General features: G+C 34.1%; 1 protein-coding gene across 2 annotated transcripts; it reads right to left on the bottom strand.

The window, feature by feature from the left end:
• Positions 1-21,354: 21,354 nt before the first annotated feature.
• BNAC05G51730D (FCS-Like Zinc finger 8) lies at positions 21,355-23,700 on the bottom strand. 2 transcript variants are annotated; one of them, XM_013865512.3, is made up of 3 exons: positions 23,459-23,700; positions 22,291-23,033; positions 21,355-21,684 (listed from the first exon to the last, which is right to left on the bottom strand). In XM_013865512.3, the coding sequence occupies exons 2-3, from the start codon at positions 23,025-23,027 to the stop codon at positions 21,615-21,617; spliced, it is 807 nt and encodes a 268-aa protein (XP_013720966.1). In that variant the 5' UTR covers positions 23,028-23,033; positions 23,459-23,700; the 3' UTR covers positions 21,355-21,614. The 2 variants fall into 2 exon arrangements, with proteins under 2 accessions (XP_013720966.1, XP_013720965.1); XM_013865511.3 differs by having other exon boundaries at positions 23,132-23,628.
• Positions 23,701-24,922: the final 1,222 nt, after the last annotated feature.

Below are 24,922 nucleotides of genomic sequence, written 5' to 3'. Positions count from 1 at the left end.
TTTCCTATCCTCACCCTCAACTGACTCACGCAACTCTGACCCCCGAATGGATAAATCCTCATCTAAGCAGTTTGCGGCTTCATATAAACTAAGGATCTCAGCATTCCAGCATCTATCTTTAACTTCCACTACATCAACTGAGTTACCATCTCCATGGTGAAACCAATCCGACCGTACCTTGTAAGCATCATCCATTCCATTTATAACCAAATGAGAGACAACCTTCTCACTTGTATGGCGATCTAAATTACGACATCGGGCGCATGGACATACAATCTTCCCATTAACTCCTAACTTAGCAGTAACATCATTGACAAAACTCCTTGCACCTCTCTCATATGCAGAATCAACTCTTAAGTTCATGTCAAACAAAAAAAAAAGTTATGATAAGAATTGTCGAAATGCATAAACTGAACACTTAAACAAATGTACATACCTACATAAATGCACCCATGACTTGTCCAACATTGTTAAGACCCTTGCCACAGTTCAAACAAGCGTACATGGTTCAAGCAGCAATGACAATATAAATTACACTTCAAAGTGTTAACCGCAAACAACAAACGCAATGTCTACAAAGTCTACAAATGATTACAAAATGAGAATAAGTAAATAGATGTGTCTAACCTCCACAGAATATAGAAGATGCAAGATTGTGAAGACACGAACCCACACCTGCGGAAAAAAAACTGTGATTAATGGAAACAAATATGAACCCAAAACCTAACTAATTATCACAGCATTGAGCAGCCAAAACCTATCTACTTTCAGAACTTGAATCAATCGACAACATCAAAACCTAACAAATCACAGCATTAAGGATTCACTTTCAATTTAGAATATCGGATTTGAAATCGGAGATGATGATGGCTGAATCGAATTGGAGACTCGGTTAGGATTAATGAAAACAAATATGAACCCAAAACCTAACTAATTATAACAGCATTGAGCAGCCAAAACCTATCTACTTTCAGAACTTGAATCAATCGACAAAATCAAAACCTAACTAATCACAACATTAAGGATTCACTTTGAATTCGGAGATGATGATGGCTGAATCGAATTGGAGACTTGGTTAGGATGAGCGAAGAGATTAATGTTGGTGAGCGACGAGGAATCGAGTTGGAGATGGTGGAGAGAGCGTTGAGCTCGATGTGGAGAAGAAGAGAAGACGGAGAAAACGAGAACCCCTTTTTTTTTCTAATGCTATGAAAAGTAAATTGAGAAATGTTGGCCGCGAAAACCCTCCTTTTTTTCTAAGTGTTGGCGTTAAGTGTATAAACTTGGGTGATTAGTAAGTTTTTAATCTCGTTTAACTGATTTTTCGGCATAGCATAAGTAAAATGCTATATATTTCTTATCCAGGCTTCTAATTACCTTTCCATAGCAGTTACGAAAATTGTGCTATTATAATCTGCTATCAATACCTATATTTGTTGTAGTGGTATTATTGCGGCAAGAAAGCTATTACTTTTAGGTATCAGGAGCAAAGTGCACTCAGGCTATGAAATTAATGTGTGGCAGGATCCTTGGATCCTATCTACTCCGGCAAGACCGGCCCGATCTAGAGCCCCAGTAGTACATCCAAAGATGAATGTCAGTAGTCTTATTGACTTTGAAACAAAGAAGTGGGACGCTCGATTGCTAGAACAGTATGTTGATCAAGAGGATATACAGATGATTCAGAGTCTGGCCATAAGTCATACTCATCGGCGGGATACTTTTTGTTGGAGCTACACCAAAAATGGGCAATATACAGTCAAATCAGGGTATTGGGTAGCTACAAATATACTGAAAGATGTCGAGGAAAAAGAAGTAATGGAGCCTAGTATAACCAAACTTCAAGCCTTTGCTTGGAAAGTGAATGCACCACAAAAGATTTGTCATCTTATATGGCAACTTATTTCAGGGCAGGTAGCGGTCACAAGAAATCTAGTCCGTCGTAATATGCGATGTGATAACTATTGTCCAAGATGTGGAGAGCCAGAAGAAACTGTTACTCATGCGATCTTTGAATGTCCGCCAGCAGTACAAGCATGGAAATTATCAACAACACCGTCAAACTTTCAAACGTTCCCTACTTCGAGTATCTATACCAATATGGATTATCTATTTTGGCGGAAAAACAGTATTATACAGCCAGCCGATGACAGAGACCCTTATCCTTGGATAATCTGGTACATTTGGAAAGGTAGGAATGATAAGCTCTTCAGAGGTATAGATAGAGATCCATTGGAATTGGTTAGATATGCAGAGGGTGAGTGTCAGGCTTGGTACAATGCAAAGGATGCAATACCTGTATCTCCACAGGCACAAAGTGTTGAAGAAGCTCAAGCCTTAAGCTTGGAGAATATCTGTATGGTGGATGGATCATGGACTTCCACTGATCATTTCAGCGGAATTGGATGGATGTGGAAGGATAGCATGGGGAAGATTCAGCTTATGGGGACAAGGAACTTAAGGAGGCGAGAGACAGCTCTACACTCTGAATTAGAAGCGTTGAGATGGGCAATGGAAAGCATGATTCAGCACTCGACATGTCAGAGGTTTGGGACGGATTGCAAGGACCTGATTGCAATGGTAGCGGACCCACAAGCATGCCCAAGCTTCTCAACTGAGCTGAAGGTCATTCAAATCCTCAAGATGTGTTTTCCGGATTTCAAGATTATTCCCAAGGGCGCAAAATGAGATTGCTGATTCGCTAGCTAGGAATGCTCGTTCTTTTCATAGACCTCTTTGTTTTATTGGTTGTTCTATCCCGGTCTGGTTGCCCAGACTACCTCAAGTTTGAGTAATAGAACAGCTGTTTGTTGCCAGAAAAAAAAACAACACTTTAGATGTCTAGCGAATAAAAATATGTTGTTACATTTCCTTTAAAAAATGCCAAGCAGTTAGAAGGATTATTCATATTAAACAATACTAAAATATACGAGTTATTTTAATAAGAAAATGAATTTTATGGTTTCTTTCTTTTAGAGACTATTCTATATTACAATATACAAATACGATATATATATATATATATATATATATATATATATATATATATATATATTATGAAAGTGTAAGATGGATATGATACATAGAGTAACTATTTGGATATATTAGCGAATATTCTTGTTAAGGGAATATTGAGAATATATTTTGTGATTATCATGTATCCTGCAAGTTAGGACCGCCTTACTTGTATAAAAAGGCACATACAAGTCATCTTTGTAAAATCATTACGTTTTAAATACAAAGCATTATCAGATCTTTTATGCTATTAGAGCCAAGGCTATGAAAAAACCAGAAGAGAAACAAATTGAAAGCAATATGGAGGGAGAGGTATGCAAGATCGTGACATCTTCATATTTTTTGTCTGCAAAAGACTATCACGAGAATGTGATCACTCGAGTTGTCTTCAGTGGAATAAACTATGATGAGTGGGTGAGAAAGGTGAAGACTGGACTTTGAGCAAAGAACAAACTGGGATCAATTGATGGTACGGTGAAGGCACCAGAAGAAGGTTCAGAAAATGAAGATGACTGGCGGACAGTTAACGCAATGGTGACATTGTGGATATTCAAAACGATTGAACCAAGGCTCAGGTCAAGCATCACACATCGTGAGATTGCTAAGGATCTATGGGATATCATTAAGGCGAGATTCATTGCAAAAAGTGAAGTAAGAGTTAAACAATTGAAAGAAGAGTTGATGAAATATAAGCAGAGAGATATGTCGTTGGAGACATATTATGGCAAACTGCAAGTGATTTGGGAAGATCTCTCAAACTATGAGTACAAGCCGGTGTTTATATGTAGAAAGTGCAAGTGGATGCACATGTGATTTTGTGCGTCAGTTGGAGATTGCACGAGAGAAAGAAAAATTGTATCAGTTTTGTCTTGGTTTGGATGCATCCTTGTATGGCAACATACAAACGACTATTGTAAACACAGATCCACTCCCAAGCGTTGATCATGCTTATTCAATGGTTGCTACAGAAGAACAGATGTGGTCTATGACCGTGATCGTGTGAAGGAATCAAGGAGAGAGGCAATGGGTTTCACAGTTAATACAAGACGAACTCAGTTGCGTGGAGATTCTCGGAACAACAATAGAGGAAGCTTATGTACTCATTGCAACAAATCAGGACACGATGCTGGAACATGCTACCAGTTACATGGTTATCATGAATGGTGGCTCGAGAATTATGGAAAAGGAAGAAGAAACACGCCTTTTCAACAGCCATATAAAAACAAAGCAAGCTATGGGAGAGGAGCTAGCGTCAATGCAGTGTCTCATACAACACAGCCAGTGGAGGCTAATGCAAAAACGGTTTGTCCAAAGAACAGTGGGAAAAATTGGTGAGAATGCTTGGAGAAAAACCGGAGGAGACTCGACTCAATGGTAAGACTTGTAGAAATGATTTGATTGTAGACAGTGGGGCTTTTCATCATATGACAGGTCTTGTAAATTTTTTATTTTATATACACATAGTCCCCCCATGTTTGGTTGGTCTACCAAATGGAAAGTTAGTGATGGCTGATCAGGAAGGAAGCATTGCTTTGACTGAGAACATGGCGTTACACGGTGTTCTTTATGTGAAAGAGTTGAAGTGCAACTTGATTTCGGTTTCACAGCTGATTGATGAATTGAATTGTAATGTCATGTTCGCAAAGACGTGTTGCCTGTTGCAAAACCTCATGTTGATCACTCTGATTGGAATGGGTACAAAAAAGGATGGTGTCTACTTTCTTCAAGGCGTTGAGATGGTGAGAAGAGTGAAGAAAGTAGGCGAAGTGGGGTCGTTGGAGCTTTGGCACAAGCGACTAGGACATGCTTCAGAAAAGAGAATAAGGCAATTGCCAGTAGTTGATAGTAGTGGTGTTGAATTTTCAGTTTGTGATATTTGTTTTTGTGCAAAACAGTGTCAAAGTGAGTTTCCTTTGAGTAATAATAAAATCAAAGACATTTTCGAGCTTATTCATGTTGATTTATGGGGACCTTACCGAACACAGAGCTTGTGTGGGAGTTATTATTTCCTCACTGTAGTAGATTATTTCTCAAGAGGAGTTTGGGGTTTTCTCTTGACAGACAAGACACAAGTACAATAAACACATAAAAAATTCCTTGCACTAGTCTCACGCCAGTTCAGTAAAGATGTGAAAATAGTTCGCAGAGATAATGGTACAGAATTCACATCAATGAAGAGTTTCTTTTTTGCAGATGGGAACATTCATCAAACCTCATGCGTTGGGACACCACAACAGAATGGTAGAGTGGAGAGGAAGCACCGCCATATTCTTAATGTTGCAAGAGCCCTTATGTTTCAAGGAAAGCTACATACCTAATTCTAGGGATAGTATGTACTGGCTGCTGCTCATATCATTAACATGATACCTTGTGTGATTCATAAAGGAAAATCACCGAAAGGAATCAATTTTGGTTCTATGCCATGGTATGATGAGATTAAAGTCGTGTAATGTCTTGCTTACGCACATAACCAGAGAAGGAATGGGGACAAGTTTGCCACTCGTAGTCGTCGCTGCGTCTTTCTGGGATATCCATACGCTAAAAAGGGTTGGATACTATTTGATCTCGATACAGATGAGATTTTTGTGTTTCGGGCGTTACATTTTTTGAAAAAGTGTTTCCAGAATCACCTTTACCTCCCTCAGCTAAAGATGCAGTCTACGATGGAAATCAACTTATAGATTATGATGATGTCTTGTTTTATGACGACGACGATAGAGTCAGCGAAACAGAGGAGTGTGCTATCGAGTTGATGGAGGAACATGGTACTGAGATTGGGGTTGCAGAGAGTTTCACAGAAGCTAAAGAAGAGTCGATTGTTCATGATAATCATGCAGAAGTCAGAGAAGAATCGAGTGTAGAAGCAACAAAGACACACGAGGAAGAAGTGGTTAACATTTGTCAAGCATAAACAGAGGAGGTTGCGGTCGCTGAGAATACAAGTGATGAAACAGCGGTTGAAAATGCACTTGTACCAGAGTTGGGAAGAGGTTTACGCGAGAAGAAGTCTTCGACACGCTTGCAGGACTATGTGATGAACACTATTCAAAAACATGAGTATGCTGATGTTTAATATGAGTTTGGATTCGACTCACTTTACGGAATAGAACAACTCCTATCGTGTGATTGTTTCTCAGCTGCTCATACAGCATTTCTGGCTGCAGTTACTGGTGGATTTGAGCCAAAATCATTTGTTAAAGCGATGAAAGATGGAGGGATGCATCTACTTTTGAGATCGTAGCTCTAGAAAAAAAATGGAACGTGGACTGTTGTGCATTTGCCTCCAAGGAAGCATGTTATAGGCTGAAAATGGTTATTTAAAATTAAGTTCAACACCGATGGTACTATCGAGAGGTTTAAAGCACGCCATGTAGCACTTGGAAACAAGCAGGTGGAGGGTCTTGATTATTTCGAAACCTTTGCTCCCGTGGTGAAAATGACTAACAGTACGTATGTTTTTAAAATCGCATGTGGTCGAAGATGGGATTTGCACCAAATGGACGTGCATAAAGCATCTTTACATGGCGATTTAAATGAAGTAGTTTACATGAGATTGCCTCATGGGTTTCATGCTTCAGAAAAAGGTATGGTGTGTAGATTGTACAAGTCTCTGTACGGATTGAAGCAATCTCCACGCTGCTGGTTTGCTAAGTTTGCAAAGGCTTTGTTCGATTATGGGTTTGTTCTGTGTGGAGCAGATCATTCTCTTTTCTCTCTGATAACAGCGAAGAAGGAACTTCATATTTTGATTTACGTTGATGATCTAGTATTGACAGGGAGTTCACATGAAGTGGTTCAGGAATTTAAGAGTTATGTGAGTTCTTGTTTCCACATGAAAGATCTTGGAAAACTCAAGTACTTCTTGATTATAGAAGTGGCACGCAGCCAGGAGGGGATATTCTTGTCGCAGAGAAAATATGCTCTAGACATCTTAGCTAATGTTGGATTTCTAGGTGGGCATCCAGTTGAATTTCCCATTGAGCAAAATCATCAGCTAGCGATGTCCAAGGCACCAGTCATGATTAATCCGCAGAGCTATAGATGTCTTGTAGGCAGATTAACCTACATATCGGCGACACGGCCTGACCTCGTGTACGCAGTGCACACGCTTTCTCAATTTATGCAGCGTCCAATCAGGATCATTGTGATGCTAGCCTTCATGTTGTTAAGTATCTGAAAGGGTCGCCTGGACAAGGTATTTTGCTGAAATCAGATTGTGACTTTCAGCTCACGGCTTGGTACGACTCTGACTGGGTAGGATGTTCACTAACAAGACGATAACTTAGTGGATGGCTAATTCAGTTGGGAGATTCAGCTATTTCATGGAAGTCTAAGAAGCAAGATGTGGTCTCTCACTCCTATGCTGAAGCAGAATATCGCGCGATGGTTGAAGCCTTGTGTGAGCTCAAGTGGATCAAAAACGTGCTCTACACAATAGGTATTGAGCATAGAGGACCAATGAATTTGTTTCTATTCAAGTTGGGCATTCGAAATCTTCGTGCTCCAACTTGAAGAGGGGTATTGGGATAGATTAGTGAATATTTTTGTTAAGGGAATATGTCGGTTAATATCCTATAGTTAGTTGAGAATATATTTTGTGATTATCAAGTATCATGTAAGTTATGATCGCCTTACTTGTATAAAAGGCACATACGAGTCATCTTTGTAAAGTCATTAAGTGTAATACAAAGCATTATCGGATCTTTTAGTTTCTCCCGTTGAGTTGGGCTACCAGTTGTAGAGAATGTAGGACTTCCTCCTAATCGAAAAGGGATACTTTTAAGATTCCATTAGACAAAAAAACGGCTTAAAAAACACATACAATTTCTATGCTTTATTTATTTCACAAAGTACTATAGTAGAAAAACAATGAGAGTTTCTCTTGCAAAGAAAATTTGTATTACTAAAACTTGTTTTCAAGTTGACTTACATGTCACACTCAAACAGAGATACTAGCCTAACATATTCAAGGATCTATACTTAACCCAAGAAACCCCTCATGATTCCTAGCCCTTATGTTTTGTGTTCAAACACATTAAACACCAAAACTCTTATGATTTGATCTTTTTTCTTAACCGGTGCATAATAAAAAGCACAACTCTCTTTACTTATACTAGTAGATTTTGTGGCTGCATAGGTGTTTGAAGATGTTTAAGCTATGCCTTTGCTTTCTCATGTTCAGAGGTTTCTGCTACCCTTTGGTTTTCTTGCTTCATATCTCTCAAACTACTTCAGCGGATCATGACTGGAATCAGGAGATAAACCTCCGCCTACGTTGTCCCTGAGATCCTCATGTTCTTAGTTGGTAGCAATGGTTTTTTTTTGGTGGTTTCCAAAAGTCCCTCTGATGGGTTTCAAGATAAGGATTGTTAGGAGTAGACTCTACTGAAAGAACGGGAGTTGGGAGCTAAACATCCACTTGTTTCTAGTTGGAGCCTCCTTTGGGTTTGTCTCTTTTGATTTTTGTCCATTAGCTAATCGATTTGCAGGTTTTACCAGCGTTAAAGGCTGAATTACTGGAGTCCATTACCATTATGCTTTATATAATCTTAGTTTAACTTCTTCTTTGTGTCGCATGGAATTGCAAAAAACTTGACTCTTGTGCAAAGAGTCCTTTTAGCTTTTTGGGTTTTTTTGTTACTATTGTCTATGGTAATCTTTGATTGGGTTTGTATTAACTATTTCAGCTGCACATTCAAATAAAATTCACATATTTTTTTTTAAAAAAAAGACTTTAGTTTGTTCCCTGTGAAATAGAATATAACTAGTATTCTACCCATAATGTGTAAAAAAAAAAAGACTTTAGTTTGTTCCCTGTGAAATAGAATATAACTAGTATTCTACCCATAATGTGTATGGGAATAGAAATAATTAATTAATTACGCTAAAATAGTAAGATTTGTAGCAAATTTTATAGCTGGAATACTCGATGTATTGTTATCTACTTGTTTTTAAACATAAAATCGTCTACACAGACTAAGGAGGTGTTATTGGTTTATATATTTTGATTGATTTAGAAATCCACGTAGTATTTATAAATCCAAGTAAAATATGCAAATCCGGAGGTTTTCCCTCGGATTTGACTCTTTGTATTTTTAAGTAAAAAATCCAAACAAATCCATTCAAATCCATTATAAAATCAAATATATTAGTAAATCCGTACGATTGAATAACACTTGATTTGATACAGAATTTATGAATCATTAAACCAATAACACATGATTTTAATACAGATTTGAAAATCATAGAACCAATAACACTAGATTTAGTTCGGATTTTCAAATCCATTAAAATACAACAACCAATAACCCCTACTAAGTGTTCCAAAAAAAAAAAATCGTCTACACAGGAACATATTATCCTAATGGTATATACCTTTTGGTTATTGTGCCAGAAATTCACTATAGTATGGAAAATCCATTTGAGATCCAACTCCAAAGATTTTTCCTAGTTTGTGCTGCAAATATTTTGCAAAATTTCAATTTCATTGGAGCATATTAATTGTAAAATATCAACAATGAATTTTGGTTTGTTAAGGAATCTGACTCTTATTTCTCTACTTGTACATAATTTTAACACATGTTGATTTGGTAAATAAACAAAAAATATACACTTGTTATTCAAGTAGTCTTCCAACAGAAAAAGAATGATATTATAGGTGCTATCATCACGACTTTTATTTTATTTGTTGCCAGAACATAAAAAATAGATATCAATCTGAATCCAAAGTATGTTAGTGCAAAGATGACACTACAATAAGGTAATGCAGAAGATAAACCAAAGAGACAAAACAACTACAAGCAACCAACTATGTTTTATTAGAAATCGACTAAACATTCTATTACAAGACTTTTTTATCAGCTTTACACAGCATGTTAACACCCTAACAGCTGCTACTGAAAGATTTCTAATCTACCCAAACTTGTCTCTCTGTCGTTAGTACTTCAGCAACTGCTTCAGCACGACCCAAGAACACCCCTAAGGGATTTTCACCCTTCCTCTATAATAATAGTCAGTGTCTTATGGAATACACACGACTCCATAACTCTTTTATAGTGATCTCCACGTTCCTGAAACCCTAGCCTCCAAGGAACATGGATATGGACAACTTCCATATCAATAAGTACACTTTCCTTTTCTTGAAATGCACTTATTTCTCAAGGCATAAACTTGCTCTCCAAGTTTATCTCTTGCCTTTTTTCTACGGTATAAACTTGCTCCTCAAGTTTATCCCACGCCAGCTCCACATGGTCTTTACCACTCCGCATGCCTCCTGGTTCACTCTCTGACACACACTGCCTCAGCAACTACTTCAACGACTACGTCAAGACATAAACCCTCAGTTTATCCTTCTCCATCTCAGCATATATTGCATCCACATGGTAATCCACTACTCCACACTATAAGAAATATCGGTATTAATAGCACCCGATAAACGCTATCATATCGTTTTCATAGCGTTTCGAAGAACGCCGTGACAGCCGCAGCTATAATAGACCCCCCCCCCCTAGCGTAGCGTTTTTCGCGTGCTGTAACAATATACAGATATTATAGCGTTGGTCCTGTGTTATATTATACCTATTTATAGCGATTTCTTTTCGCTATTTAAATATTTTATGTGGCACTTTTCGTGTGCCATAAAATATTTTGTTATGACATTTGTTTTTTGTCATAGAATACTTTTTTGTAACTCAGTTTTTTTTGGATTTTTGAACATTTAATAGCAATTTTTTTTTGCCATTGAATATTATAATACAGCGTTTTACTTGTGCTATGACGTTTATACTCTAGGTAATACTGAATAGCTAATATTTTCTATATTGACACATTTTTCGGTTTGATTTACTAATTTTGTTTTTTTAATGGGATATAGAATTGGAAAATATTGTAAAAAAAGAAAATTAAAAAATAGAATTTTTAGTAATTGTAACCAGACTAGAAATATGCAAAAAGCACTATAATGTACCAAAAACTAAACCGGGTTTAAAATCTAAATCTAACCAAAAAAACCAAAAATATCCCTATAACTCCTTTGCACCGCCTCCTCCGCACGTCTCCCCCGCTCTGCCTCCTCCGCCGCCACAACCTCCATCTATGAAACTCCTCCGTCGTTGCTTATTCTTCTGCTTCCGCCTCTTCTCTCTGTCTGCTGATGTTCTTCATCTTCTTCATCTTCTGCTTATCCCTGAAACCCAGTTTTCAAAACATAAACAGAAAAAGATTCAAACTTTCATGGAAAATTCTTTTAATCAACTTCATTTACCAAAAAAAGAGCCGAAATCAGAATCAAGAGAGAGAGAGAGAGATATTACGAGAACCACTTCATCATCATTCACTACCTCTAAAAAATGAATCAAAAGGACCAAATCGATCAAAAGGACGGACTAGAGATTACAAATCTAAACCCTAATTGGAGCCCCGATGAGGAACTTACTCGATGGCTTAGTCGATGTCAGATTCTGTTTTGATTGGAGATTCTCTTGGGCTCGAGACATGAACCAACGAGGTGAGAAGTGGAGTCCTTCGTAAAATATGGAGGGTTTATTCCAGAGTAGGAGAAAAGATGGAGCTACGAATTTATTGTAGGTGATTCGGGAAGTGGGTTTGGCGCTGTGATGTCGTCGGAGAAGAGGTATCGGCGGCGAGAAGGTTTGCTGGAGATGGGTCAACGAGGCGAAGGTACGAGCATAAGCTGCCATGAGTAAAGCTCAGAACTTTACAAAGAAAGGTTCGAATTCAAACGGTGTAAGACTCAAACTCGACGATTCAGAGGTGGTTTCTTGATTAGAGTAGAGATTTTTCTTTCAGGTTTACGGTAGAAGATGAGAGGAGCAGAGATCGAGAGAGAGAAAACCCATTAAAAAAAAGAAGCAAATGTTTATGTCTCTTAGATTAAATTCATCAACGGTTAAGATTACAAAAAGAAGTTATCCCCACTTTCTTGTATAAGCCAATAGAAAAGAATCACTAGGATTGCTATTAAAAAGAAGAAGAATAACGTAAAAGGAGGTGAGATAGACGGCTGTGATATAATAACCGGTAATCCTTGCCCTTCTCGACCAATGAGAAAGAAGTTTACGGATTGACATTTACTTTTAGTGTTTCTTTTGTGTTTTGATTATCATGTTGTTTAGTTTTATTATTAAAGTGCATAATCTATAGAAAGTAATAAAAATTGCAATTTAAATTTCGAGATTCTAAATAAAAGCTTAGACATGTTGAATAATTACAAGTTTTTGATGGTTATATTCTGAATAAGTATATAATTTGAGTCTTAGAATATACTTGAATCTGTGACAAAAAAAAAAAAAAATATATATATATATATATACTTGAATTTAAATTTAAACTTTCTATTATAATTCTTTATGATTTAGGGATTTAGAGTTTTGAAAGTATAAGGGTTAGAGTTGTATATAAAGGTTTGTTATTAAGATTTAGATTTGATGTTTGTTGAATTTTTGGGAATATGGTTTGGGTTTTGGGAGTAGAGTTTGGGGGTCAGGGGATAGGATTTGGGGTTTAATACTAAAGTTCATAGTTAAGTTTCCAAAAATATAGTTTAGATTCAAAGTTTAGATTTATGATATAAAGTTTAAAGTTTATATCTAAAGTTTTAAGTTTGAAGTATATTTAGAGTTTGGAGAATAAGGTTTGGGATTAAGTTTTGGGGTTTAAGGTTTATAGTTTACATTTAAAGTATATATTTTAGATTAAAGGTTTCTGCTTATAGTTTAGGATTTAAAGTTTATAATTTTTTAAAAAATTATGTTTTGTTATTTCTAATTTAGTTTAAGATTTATGTTTTGGAATTTATAGATTAAAATTAAAAAGACTAAATTACGACTTAAATTTTAAAATCTTCTAATTAATACTACCATTATTGACTATTAGTTTATATAGTTGTAGTTAAGTTTAAAGTATGTGGTTTAAGGTTTGTGATAATATAATAGTGGTTAAGATAGATATTTGAAAATAAAACAAATAAAGTTATAGTTTATATAAGGAATATGGTTTAGTTTAGTAATAACCTAATAATATTATCTGTAGAGATTATATTCATGACTTTGTATATACCGTTGGAATTTGGGGTTTAGAGTATTGTATTTAGATTGCGGTTTTAAGATTTAGATTTTAAATTTGACATAAGATTTTTTAAAATAATTAAATTTTGAGTTTAAGATTAGAGTTATATTATGAAAAGACTGAAGTTTAAAGCTTATATTTAGGGTTTAAAAACATGTTTAGGGTTTAGGGTTTTGCTTTTTTTTTTCAAAAACCACAAAAAACAATTTTTTTTTTTTTTAATAAATCTGAATGTGCTTACAAAATTTTAACCGGTTCCAAAATTGGTTTACAAAATTATATTTGGTTTAAACATTTTGTTTACTTCTTCATTTTACGCTTGCCTTAAAACAAAAGTTCATCACTTTTAACCTTGGTTTGATCCAAGTCCATGAACTGAGCTCAAAATTATATTCAATAAACTTATAAAACATATATTTTACATAGAATCTTTTCAAGTCTTACACTTATCATCTTCACTTCCAGACACAAGCATCTTGTTAATGTTCAATGTATCTCAGACATGAAAGAAAGACTGCAACTTCACAGGCAATGTATCTATCACTCAAGCAACAAGATGACAGAGAGGACCAACCATCGAATACACCACAAAAGGTCATATCCTCAGACATAAAATCCAACAAACGCAAGCACAACGCCACTCTTTATACAGCTAGAAATACAAAAGAGAGAGAGAGCGAGAGAAGGAAGAACTCACTTCCCACACAATCATGGCGCCCTGGTTGATACCCCTACGTTTTTGTTGAGTGAAAATGTAAGAGCTCCTGCTCTTACCGCTGGTGATGATACGATTTGGTATATAGGCCAAGCTCTGCAGTGAGAGGATGTGGTCTGAAAACGTTCTCTTGGCCCTTTTGCTCACACAACAACCGATCCCAAGATATTGTCGAGGCACAGTCTTTTCTCCATTGCTCCAGCTGCTACACATACTCTTACTACTAGTCGAGACACAAGAGCTTTATCTACACTCTCTAGAGCCTGAGAAATAAGTGTTGTTAAGAGTATATGTATATTCCTACATAGCCATTAAACTGCGGAGCAGCTGCCTCAACTTCAGACAGAAGACATAGTCACGAACCCGAAACCTCTGCTTCGTCCTAAGGTGAATGAAAATGGCGATAAGATAGCTTATGATTTCAAGTCACGAACATACATAACATATAAAGAACCCTTGTCATGTCATGTAATCTTTGCAATGACATTTAGAGCCCGTGTTTTGGGACACCTCAGGAGAATAAAACAAGCATTACCAGTAAATGTTCAAGGAATAAGAAGTAGCAGACTGTGCTGATTAGTACAAGCACTACAAACTCTTGGCCCACATCTTTAGTTGTTAGTGTATGGAAAAAATAAGCCATAGACTGTGTTCATGCTTTGAGGGTTAACACTCAATTGTTTTAATCTTGACTCTCTCCAATCAAGCTGAGCCAAAAGAAAAGAGTCTTACCTCAGAGGAACCAAGAACCTTCTTGCAGTAAACTACAGGAGCAGCAACCACATTCATTGTAAACACCCCTGACAGAAAAAATAAAATAAAATCAGAAACGTATTTGCCACTGAATAAATATTAAGCACCACAAAGATAGCTAGCATTTGGACCTGCAGCTACAGCACCGACATCACAGGTTACAAGAGCAAGATTAGGCTTCTTCCCTGACGCCCGAAATCCAGCATACATACCAGCAGCTGTAACCCCACCAGCTTCCTAAACAAACAAGAAAGATTCAATCTTTCAAACTTTTAACAGAATCAAGAAGATCTCTCTACATGTTTCCATGAGCCTTCAGGTAGAGATATTGGAGCTGTCTTATATGTTACCAGACGCCTCTTATGTGGTTGTTGCCACTGTGAACACTCTCAATTCTCGCCGATGAGACGCCATAAAGCTCTGAGACATGGAAAAAAACTCGAAAGTGTTAAACTTGATTGTTTATCGGTGACCAATCACGCGCAGAGGGTAAAGGGGTTGCTCGAAAGAGAGGGATAGAGAAAAAAGAGACCTTTGGAGTGAAGAAATGGGGAAGCTTGAGGACAGAGGAGTGGATATGATAACACAAATTCATCTCCTTTCTTTTCTTGAGAACAATCGTCGAGCTCGAATTGTCGTAGCCAGTGGAGGAGGGAGAATGAGAGTGTGAATCTAGAGAAGATGGTGGTGAAGAGCGACAGAGGAAGGCGGAGGAGTAATTACAGATGGCGGACTAGGGTTCCTAAGTTTCGATTTTGAACAAGGTGACGATGGTGTTTTCGATTAGAGAAGAACCCAGTTCGTTCATCTTTTACAAAAACTAGTCTGAGGTTTACAACTGAAGCAGATGGAAGAAGTAGGTAGATCGATTCAAGTAAAAAAAAAAAAAATTGTGTCGTGAGTGAGAACAAAAAAAAAGAGCTGAAAATTGGCCAAGTGTTTTACTCTAAAATCACTTTTCAGCTAAAGTATTGGTTTTCATGTTCCCGCTTAATGAAATTTTTTACTAGCGCGATTTTAATGCTACAATAGAGTTGTGATCCGATTTTAACACTTTTGGTAGCAGTTTGTGAAATCGTGCTATCGCGAACTGCTATTGATTCTCATATTTCTTGTAGTGCCACATGCCTTATGTAGTAACGACTAATGCATCCAGTATCAGTGACTTTGTCGCCTTGTTAGTCATGGAAGACTATTGACATCTACAAGCTCCACTTGCATCTTCGAAGTACACCATGCAAAATCGATAGTAATAGCTTCTTTATACGATAAATATTTTTAGTAAAACAAGATATTTATACCTGTAAATTCATTTGTGTTTATAGTCTTTTCGTTAGCGTATAAGATTTGTAGTTTTCCACATCTTTTGAAATCTGCATCAGTCACATTATTTAGTAGTCATAGTATATGATTTCTTCAAGCATGCAAAGCTTACAAAACTAAATAGATATTTTGAAAAATAGCAAGAAAGAGAACAGTTCAAAAGAAAAGCATAAGAAACAGGGAAAAAACTTATATACATTTTGTCTCAGGTATATGGATTTGGAAGAGAATTATAATCTTGAGTTTATCGAAGAATGTCTTGCATGTGGGAGAAGCTTCATAAATAAAAGTCGTAATATAATTAACAATTTATAAGTTCAAAAAAAAAAAAATATATAATTAACAATTTATATCGGAGAAGAAGCGCTGCGTGCTCACTTTGGGCTTCTGGATTAGGAACGAGAAAATGTGTTTTCTCATTAAAAATAACCTCACACAAATATAAATGGTAGAATTGATGTAGTTATTCAAAGCTTGCTAAAATCATGGAGGTGTGAAAAGAAAAACTATCCGGCGAAGTGAACTGAAGAAAATTTTCAATAAATATTTAAAATGACATGTAACGAAATATTTTTTTTGTCTAGTCTATGTTGTGTTTTTTTTACAATAGTTTGCCACAAGTTAACTATTGGTCAGACGACTTGCGCTCTGGTGATTTTAGTATAAATGGATAACCAAAAATAAAATTCACGTGAACTATGCATGTGGGCTTGTCTTTGCATGTATGCGATGTGTAAACGGTTTGTCTCTGCACGTATGGGTAAGTGCCGCAAACCCCCGATCGCCAAAATAATTTAATCTCCACATTAAAATAAATAGTCTCTGGTCCACCATGTGAATTAACCAATCAGGCGCCACTCTTAGATTGACATATCAAGTGGGATTTTGCGAGACCAAAAGGGTCCCGCTTTATGAGTGGCAGAGTCGTATCTACGAAAGTAACATATTAACGTAATGTATGTCAATTGTCAAATACTCAAATGTGATGCATTAAAACTTGTCAGCGAAAGACGTACGTAGCCCATTTGATCGGTCGTATTCGATTGGGCACGGTTTGATTGTGGTTTAAACCGAACCGTTTAATCTTGGGCCCTTTTCTTAATAAATAGTTCTACTGCCATTGAAGTTTTTGAAACAATAATGAATAGAAACAGTCTTGGGCTTTAGTTTTATCTTAATAAATAGTTCTACTGCCATTGAAGTTTTTGAAACAATAATGAATAGAAACAGTCTTGGGCTTTAGTTTTAACCATTTAAGGACCAAGCACAATTAGTTCATGATCCACGATGGCAATGGCCTGATCTCGACCGGGCTTAGGCTTTATAAATACGGCTACACGAATATTAAAAACAAAATTAGATTAATCTCGTGATATTATTTGCGGAGTTATTCTAGGGTTCACCACCAACCAATAGAAAATTGTCATTTTAAATCTAGTATCTTTTAATTAAGGAAACCAAATAACTTGTAAATTATATTATTTTTTCAAAATAAAATTTAAAAATAAATAAAAATAATATATAAAAACGAATTCAAAAAAAAAAAATGTTGTCAACAAAACACTAAACCCTAAGCTCTAATACTAAACCCTAAACTCAAATCATAAACCCTAAATCTTTGGGTAAACCCTAAATCCTTGGGTAAACTCCTAAACCCTTGGAAAAACACTAAACATGTTGTCAACAAAACACTAAACCCTAAACTCTAATCCTAAACCCTAAACCCTTGGGAAAACCTTAAACCCTTGGGTAAACCCTAAACCCTTGGGTAAACCCTAAACCCTTAGGTAAACCCTAAACCCTTGGAAAAACACTAAACATTTGGATAAATTCTAAATTATAAATCTTAAACACTAAACTCTAAATCTTAAAAATAAATATTTTTTTTAAATAATCTTTTTTTAGAACTATTGTTATTTTTATTTATTTAATTTTTTATTTTTTATTTTAAAAGCATAATATAATTTGGCAAGTTATTTTGTTTCCTTAATTAAAAGATACTAGATCTAAAATGACAACTTTCTATTGGTTGGTGAACCTAAAAGGTTCACTCTAGGAGGTGAACCCAAGAAAAAGTCTTATTTGCGTAGATATTTGTTTATGGGTCATCACCATATTCATTTTCAACCAAAAAATGACATATATATTTAGAAAAATGTGACATATAATATATCCTTTATAAAATTATTTTAGGCGAGATTTTGTATATACATAATGACTAAAAACTTCTATATCACTATTAAAGTAAATTTTCTATACAAATATTATGTTTTGACAAGAATTTTGAAATATGGTATTAACTAATAACTCATATATCATCACTAAAATAATTATATATATATATCAAATTAATAAAAATTAAAATGATATAAATATATTTTTTTCATCAACTTATCTTTATAATATTATTTTAAAATTCAGTTTCATATGTGTTGCTCTCAAATTAATTATTAGAATGATTAAATATAATGATTTCGTTAATGAATCAAAGATATGATACATAATGTTATTATTGAACTTTTCTGTTTTCAATTTCTCATTCTCTTTAATATTGTTTTAATATAAATTTTAAATATATATTTCCTTTTTTGTTACAATATTTTTCCAAATCAGATATAAAAAGACAAGTATCCCCAAAAAAAAATTCAAATATATATATATAAACGTGATTTCAAAAAGTCATATAATAATAAATAATTTATATATTTTAATATAAATTAATCTATTTTATTTGGTTTCAAAAACATATAATAAAAAGGAAACACCAAATTATATATATTTTGTCACTTTTTATCTTTATAAATAACAATATTTTTCTTTTTGTTTGGATAACCATTAATATAATTATAACAAATGGGAGATACAATTTACAAACTTAAAATTTAATATTAAAAACTGTGATCAATGGATTCATAGTTGTCCCAATCGTTAATACTTACTTCTTTTTTCGTACAAATGAAAACTCAAATCATATAGCAATGAAGAAGTCAGAAGCTGAAAGTGGTGTACGAGAGACAAACAGAAGACTTCTGAGTTTCACTCTTTAGAGAAAATATTGAAACAAACGACCAATACTAATGCTAACTTAGTAAAACCCTAATCAAAATTAGAAAAAAACACCAAATATGTGATTATTTTTGTAAAATCTGGTTTTAATGTTGACCTGATCACTGATTTTTCCGGTTTTGAGCTGGGTTTTTGTTTTTATTAAATTTGTATTTTAGATCAAACCGGATTCGGCTTACTAAGGGAGTCACCGTCGCCAGAACCGGTCCTAGTAATTATTGGGCTGGAAGCAAATCTAAAAATATGGCTTATTTATATTTACTTTTATAAGAATGTCAATAGGTTACGTCGAACTCCTCACCTCCTCTACACTAAAATTATGCTTTACCAGTTGAGCTATTGAATTATTTATGTATTTTGTGGCCGGTATTATTAATAATTTGGTGGCAGCCCGAAGCACCAGCTTCTCCCGCTTCTGTCCAAGGCCGCCTCTGACTGTCGTACTGGTTTGACCAGTCGGTCCAGTTTTGAAAACCTTGAAAATAAGAGTTAACTCATTAAGTTGGACAATTAATATCGCAAATGAAATTCACTATATTTATTTTAGATAGTCAAGTAGTCAACTAGTTGAAAATCAGTTCAAAAAAAAAAAAGTAGTCAACTAGTGAACCCTTTATAGCCTTGTATTATTAGGATTTTGATGTATCAAAAGAAATGGAGGGTTCATAAATAGTGATTAGGCTCTTAGAAATTCTTTTAAGTTATATATCACATTTTCTCTCAGAATGAGAGAGAGAAAATAGAGAAAGTAAAACACCACATTCTAATATATTGCGTGTTTCTCTACAATAGCACTTCCACGTAATAGCCGTTAACTAGACTCACTCAATGTAACATAGATTTACATACTGAATTGATTTCTGTGGATATTGTCAACTTAACAAAATAAAAAAAAAATCACCTAATATGTGATTATTTTGTAAAATCGGATTTTAATGTTGACCTGATCACTGGTTTTTCCGATTTCGAGCTGGGTTTTGGTTTTTATTAAATCAGTATTTTAGATCAAACCGGATTCGGATTAGAGCATTTCCAAGAAGAAACCTCATTTTGAGGGTGAAGAATCTTCAAAATGAGGATTTGAGGGTGAGTTGCTCCAAGAAGGAACCTCAAAATTATCTTTAAAATTTTATGTAATTTTCATTAGTCCTTAACTTTAATATAAACTACTTATAATCACTAAACTTTATACAGATAAATAACTTGTACACATTGAAATTACTAAACACAATATTTATAAATACAATTTATTAGAACACAAAATACATAAATAATAATATAAAACATACATTAATTCATAAAAATTGAAAGTATAAACTACTCACTATTATTATTTCTATAGTGTTCTCAGACAAAGTACTCATTAGTTTATATTAGTTTTTATTTTATTTTAACATATTTATGTATTTTATGTATTAATAAAACATATTGATAAATAAAATATTTGAATACTTAAGTGAAATATAGTTATAAGGATTAAAGTAATAGAAAATTAATATTAGTACAATTATATGTAAGTTATAAAAATAGAAAGACTTAAATGAAAAAGTAAATAGTGTTTTGAGGGTTTGAATAGTGGAACCTCAAATCTGAGGTTTCACTGTTCACGCCCTCAAAATTTGAGGGTTTGATGGTTTTTTGAAAAACAAAAAACTTCAAAATCTGAAGGTTTGGGGGTCAGAGATGCTCTTACTAAGAGAGTCACTGTCGTACTGGTTTGACGGGGTCCGGTTTTGAAAACCTTGGAAATAACAGTAACTCGTTAACTTGGACAATTAATATCGCAAAGGAATATTCAATATATTATTTTAGATAGTCAGTAAACTAGTAAACCCTTTATAACCTTATATTATTAGGATTTTGATGTATCAAAAGAAATGGAGGGTTCATAAATAGTGATTAGGCTCTTTGAAATACTTTTAAGTTATATCACATTTTCTCTAGAATGAGAGAAAGAAAATAGAGAAAGTAAAACACCACATTGTAATATATTGTGTGTTTTTCTACAACAACACTTTAACTATACTCACTCAATGTAACATAGATTTACATACTGCATTTTGATTTCTGTGAATATTGTCAACCTAACAAAATATAGCTAATTAAAGTAAAACATATGTTTTGGCAGATGTTTTGTCAACAAGAAAAGTAAAAACTCATACGTACAACTAAACCTGAGTCTAATATATTTTGGAATTTCATGATCTATATATTTGCCAGTTGCCACAACTATTATCAGATGTTTTCTGTTGAGCTTCAAAAGATGTACATAGGGTTTTTTTTTTTTTTTTTTGCTAAACTATGTACATAGGGTTCAAACCATTAAAATGTATATCTCTTTTTAACAGGAGAGGAGAGAGATATTTACATTTCTGTCTTGAACATCGCAAATGGAATTGTTGCATTAACTATCATTATTATGGTTATGCTCTCTACTATTGTTACAGATTTAAAGAAACTATTAAAGCAAAATATGTATATGATTATGCCATGTAGACACATACTACACATAGATATAGACACCATCTCTGCCCCGAGCAAACAAAAAGCAATTAAACAAAATTTATACCTAACATTTTCATTTTCTTAATACTAGAACGTTTTTATTTTAGTCACCATCATAACATTTTTATATTATCTCAATACGCTTATTTCATTAAATGTCATTTTCCTCCGACATCATCTCCAGTGACCTGCATTCGCTGCTACAGAAGGCTCTATCTCCCCTGCAAAATTAAATCACCACAGATTTGTTAATTAGCTATTCAAAACTCAATTACATAAAGTATCATATAGTTTAAATTAATTTCTTGTGCGGTAGAAACTCTATAAATTAATACTTAATAAATTAATAATATGTATAAATTAATAAATTTTGTCGATCCCAATTTAGGCTGGTTCAAAATTTAACACAAATCAATAAAATAATAAGATAATGATTTTTTGAAAAAATCTATGTAAATATATAATTCCATTAAAATTATAAATTAATAATTTATATGTATATATATTTTATATATTTCTGATGAGATTTAATAATATTATATCTAAAATCACATTTAAGTTTTATGTAATATATATTATATACACCAAATAATATAATAATAAAATTAATATAAATGTCAAATTTAAAAAAATAACAATTAATGTCTGTGCACTAGAATTAAATATTTTTCTTATTTTAGAATAGATATATTTTTTTAAAAATCTAAATAAGAATTTTTTTATATATTAATATTTTTATAAATTAATAAAATTTAAAAATGGCAACATTATTAATCTACGGAAGTTCTACTTATATTGTTAAAGTGTAAAAAAAATATGAACTTTACCTGTACATGAAAATGTCATCACGAGGTCCAAGATCCTTCTTACAGTTACAACAGGTACTGAGAAAGCTGTCGGATGGTAAACAATCCGATTCGTTAACCGGGTCGGAGCTCCTGAACAAAACGACACCGGGTTGGCTCTCAATGATACAGTTATCGAATATATGGATCGTTCTCGGGTTAGGCCCGTGACACGTAACGCACGTGTAATCTTCCGATAATTCCATTTCGCTGGTCGAGAAATAGCCGGTGAAGATACGGGGCGACGCAAGACCCGACCCGGAAACCGTTTTCTTCATCTCTTCCGGCGAAGGGGAGACCGGAGGATTCTTCGTTTTGATCCCAAAATCCGACGAAGAACGTGGAGGGTCCGGAACCCGGATCCGGAGCTGAGACCCGAATATAATTGTCCCGGATCTTGGTCGAGAGAACCCGGGTTCTTGGTTTTCTTCTTGGACGAGAGAATCGACAATAGCGAGTCCGATTCTTTTGGGTTCGAGCTTGAGCCGGGTCTCGGGTTCGTAGGGTTTCGGGTTATCGGATCCAAAAGGGTTTTTCAAAACGGTGAAAGGTTTTGTGTCGAGGATGGAGGTGGGACTCGCCACGGCGTCGTTTTCAGTGAAGCTTTTAAAGCTGCTGAAAGCTGTGAAGAGCCGTGGAAACGGCGTTGGTTTACTCTGTTTCTGGTTGGTATCCGCCATTAACGAAGCTTGCTTGCTTCTTGATCTCTTCTTCAGCATAACTCACTGCTCAATCACGCAAAAGAAAATGAAAACATTAAAGCTACAGTCTCTTCGTTATTTGCAAAACTGAGACAACACGAGAAAGAACACAAGAAACTAACCTCAAATATCAGAAAAGTTTCAGACTTTGTGGAAACTTTCAGAGAATATAAAAGTGATTGAGAAAATAAATTAAAGTTTGAAGAGAAAAAACAAAACAAATAAGAAAAATAAATGAAAGTAACTGAAAAGAAGCGAGAGCTTTATTTACTCCCGACTTTCTAGCACTTTTAATGTAACACAAAACGTTCTGCTTGAGATTGAAGTAAGAAGAAGAAACAAACAAAAATAAAAATAACAAAGAGATATTTTTTAATTTGTTGGGACTTAGTGGGTTATAGTTTCAATGACCTATGAGAGAACAAAAACAAAAACAAAAACAAACCAACCCCATTGATTCTCTTCCATATCCTCAAAAATCGTCATGAAGTTGCATTGCAGAAACAGAGCACTAAAGAGTAAAAAGACACTAACGCCTGTATGAAACTGATAATAATATATCTGTATTTAATTAATAGTATAAGTATGTGTAAAGGAATATTATGTATATATATATAGAGAAAGAGATGTCCAGTACTGTGGAAATCAGTGGGTGAAGAAAACCACTCAAAGCTTTAACTCCATCAGTGGAACTTCTCAAATTCGTTTCATTATTTCTTTAAAAAAAATAACTGCATTATTATTTTTGGCTTTTATTCTTTATTAATTTAAGATTTTTTCTTGCTTTCTGGTGTGCCAAGGAACCACTCACGTCGTTTTCTACTGGCCCTTTTGGATTTTATTATTTTTTTGAATTTTTCTTTTAGTTTTCTTTCCATATTCTTTTCTGTTTACTTATATAAAAAGGAAACTTTAGTAATTTAATTAAAAAAGACGTTTGGAAATTCTCGTGTTGCATTCTTCCTATACTTGCAATTGCATATTGTACTAGTTACAACTAATTCATCAATTGGAATATCATAAACCTTTAGTTCCTAGCGATAACATAATAATATACATATGATTAACAAAAAAAAAAGATATGAAGTATACAAGTAAACCTTTAAAAGAAAAGTAATTACAAGTTACAACCTTTAAAATCAGAATTTTCCAAAGTTGTTTTATCTCTATAATCCGGTCGTCAAGCTTCAAAGGCAAACAGTTTTGCGCAAACCGTTCACGAGGTTAGTGTTTGGGCTTGCTTAAGATTAAAACTCCAAATAGCCCTAACAAAGGGACTTTGTTCTTAGTGGAAATCAAATTCAAACGCACTAAGACCAGAAAGGTGTATGGGTTTCTTTTTTTTTTTTTTTTAGCTTGAGTGTATAATAACAATTTAAATAGATTATTTTTTAAAAAAATACAAATTTCAAAAGTATTGTTTGAAAAAAAATTCATTTATCTTTCGAATATAAAATGAAAATATTATAATTAAATAATAAAAAATATAAATAAAAACCATAAATTTAGCAAATGACCACTGAGTTATATTATGCTAAAATTTTCTTTCTAACAATTTAGCAAATGACAAATGAGTTATGAGCAAATAATACCATATAATTTTTAAAAACATAGCCATTCTTAAATATTTTTTGAATAAATAATTATTTTTAAATTTAATCAACTGAAAATAATATCCGTACAATTGTGTGAGTCAAATTCTTGTTTTATTGATGCATGTTATATATTAGTGCTACATGTTTTAGGTAACATTTTAATGATGCACGTTTTTTAAAATCTCTATTATTAAAATTATGCACATAAGGATAACTCATGAGTTTTTTTGGTTGATTAAATGACATTATGTCCAAATTTATTTAAGGATATTTTATTAAGGTAACCGAAAAAGACAAACAATAAAATATGAAGTTTAA

This window comes from Brassica napus, chromosome C5 (assembly GCF_020379485.1).
Source record: "Brassica napus cultivar Da-Ae chromosome C5, Da-Ae, whole genome shotgun sequence".
Lineage (NCBI taxonomy): Eukaryota > Viridiplantae > Streptophyta > Magnoliopsida > Brassicales > Brassicaceae > Brassica > Brassica napus.
This window is presented reverse-complemented; position numbering and strand designations above follow the sequence as displayed.

Excerpts from the sequence above, each read along its gene's own strand:
- BNAC05G51730D (XM_013865512.3), bottom strand. The coding sequence starts at position 23,027 with ATGCTGAAGAAGAGATCAAGAAGCAAGCAAGCTTCGTTAATGGCGGAT. Across the intron at positions 21,685-22,290 it reads GATGACATTTTCATGTACAG|GGGAGATAGAGCCTTCTGTA; the intron begins GTAAAGTTCATA and ends TTAATTTTGCAG.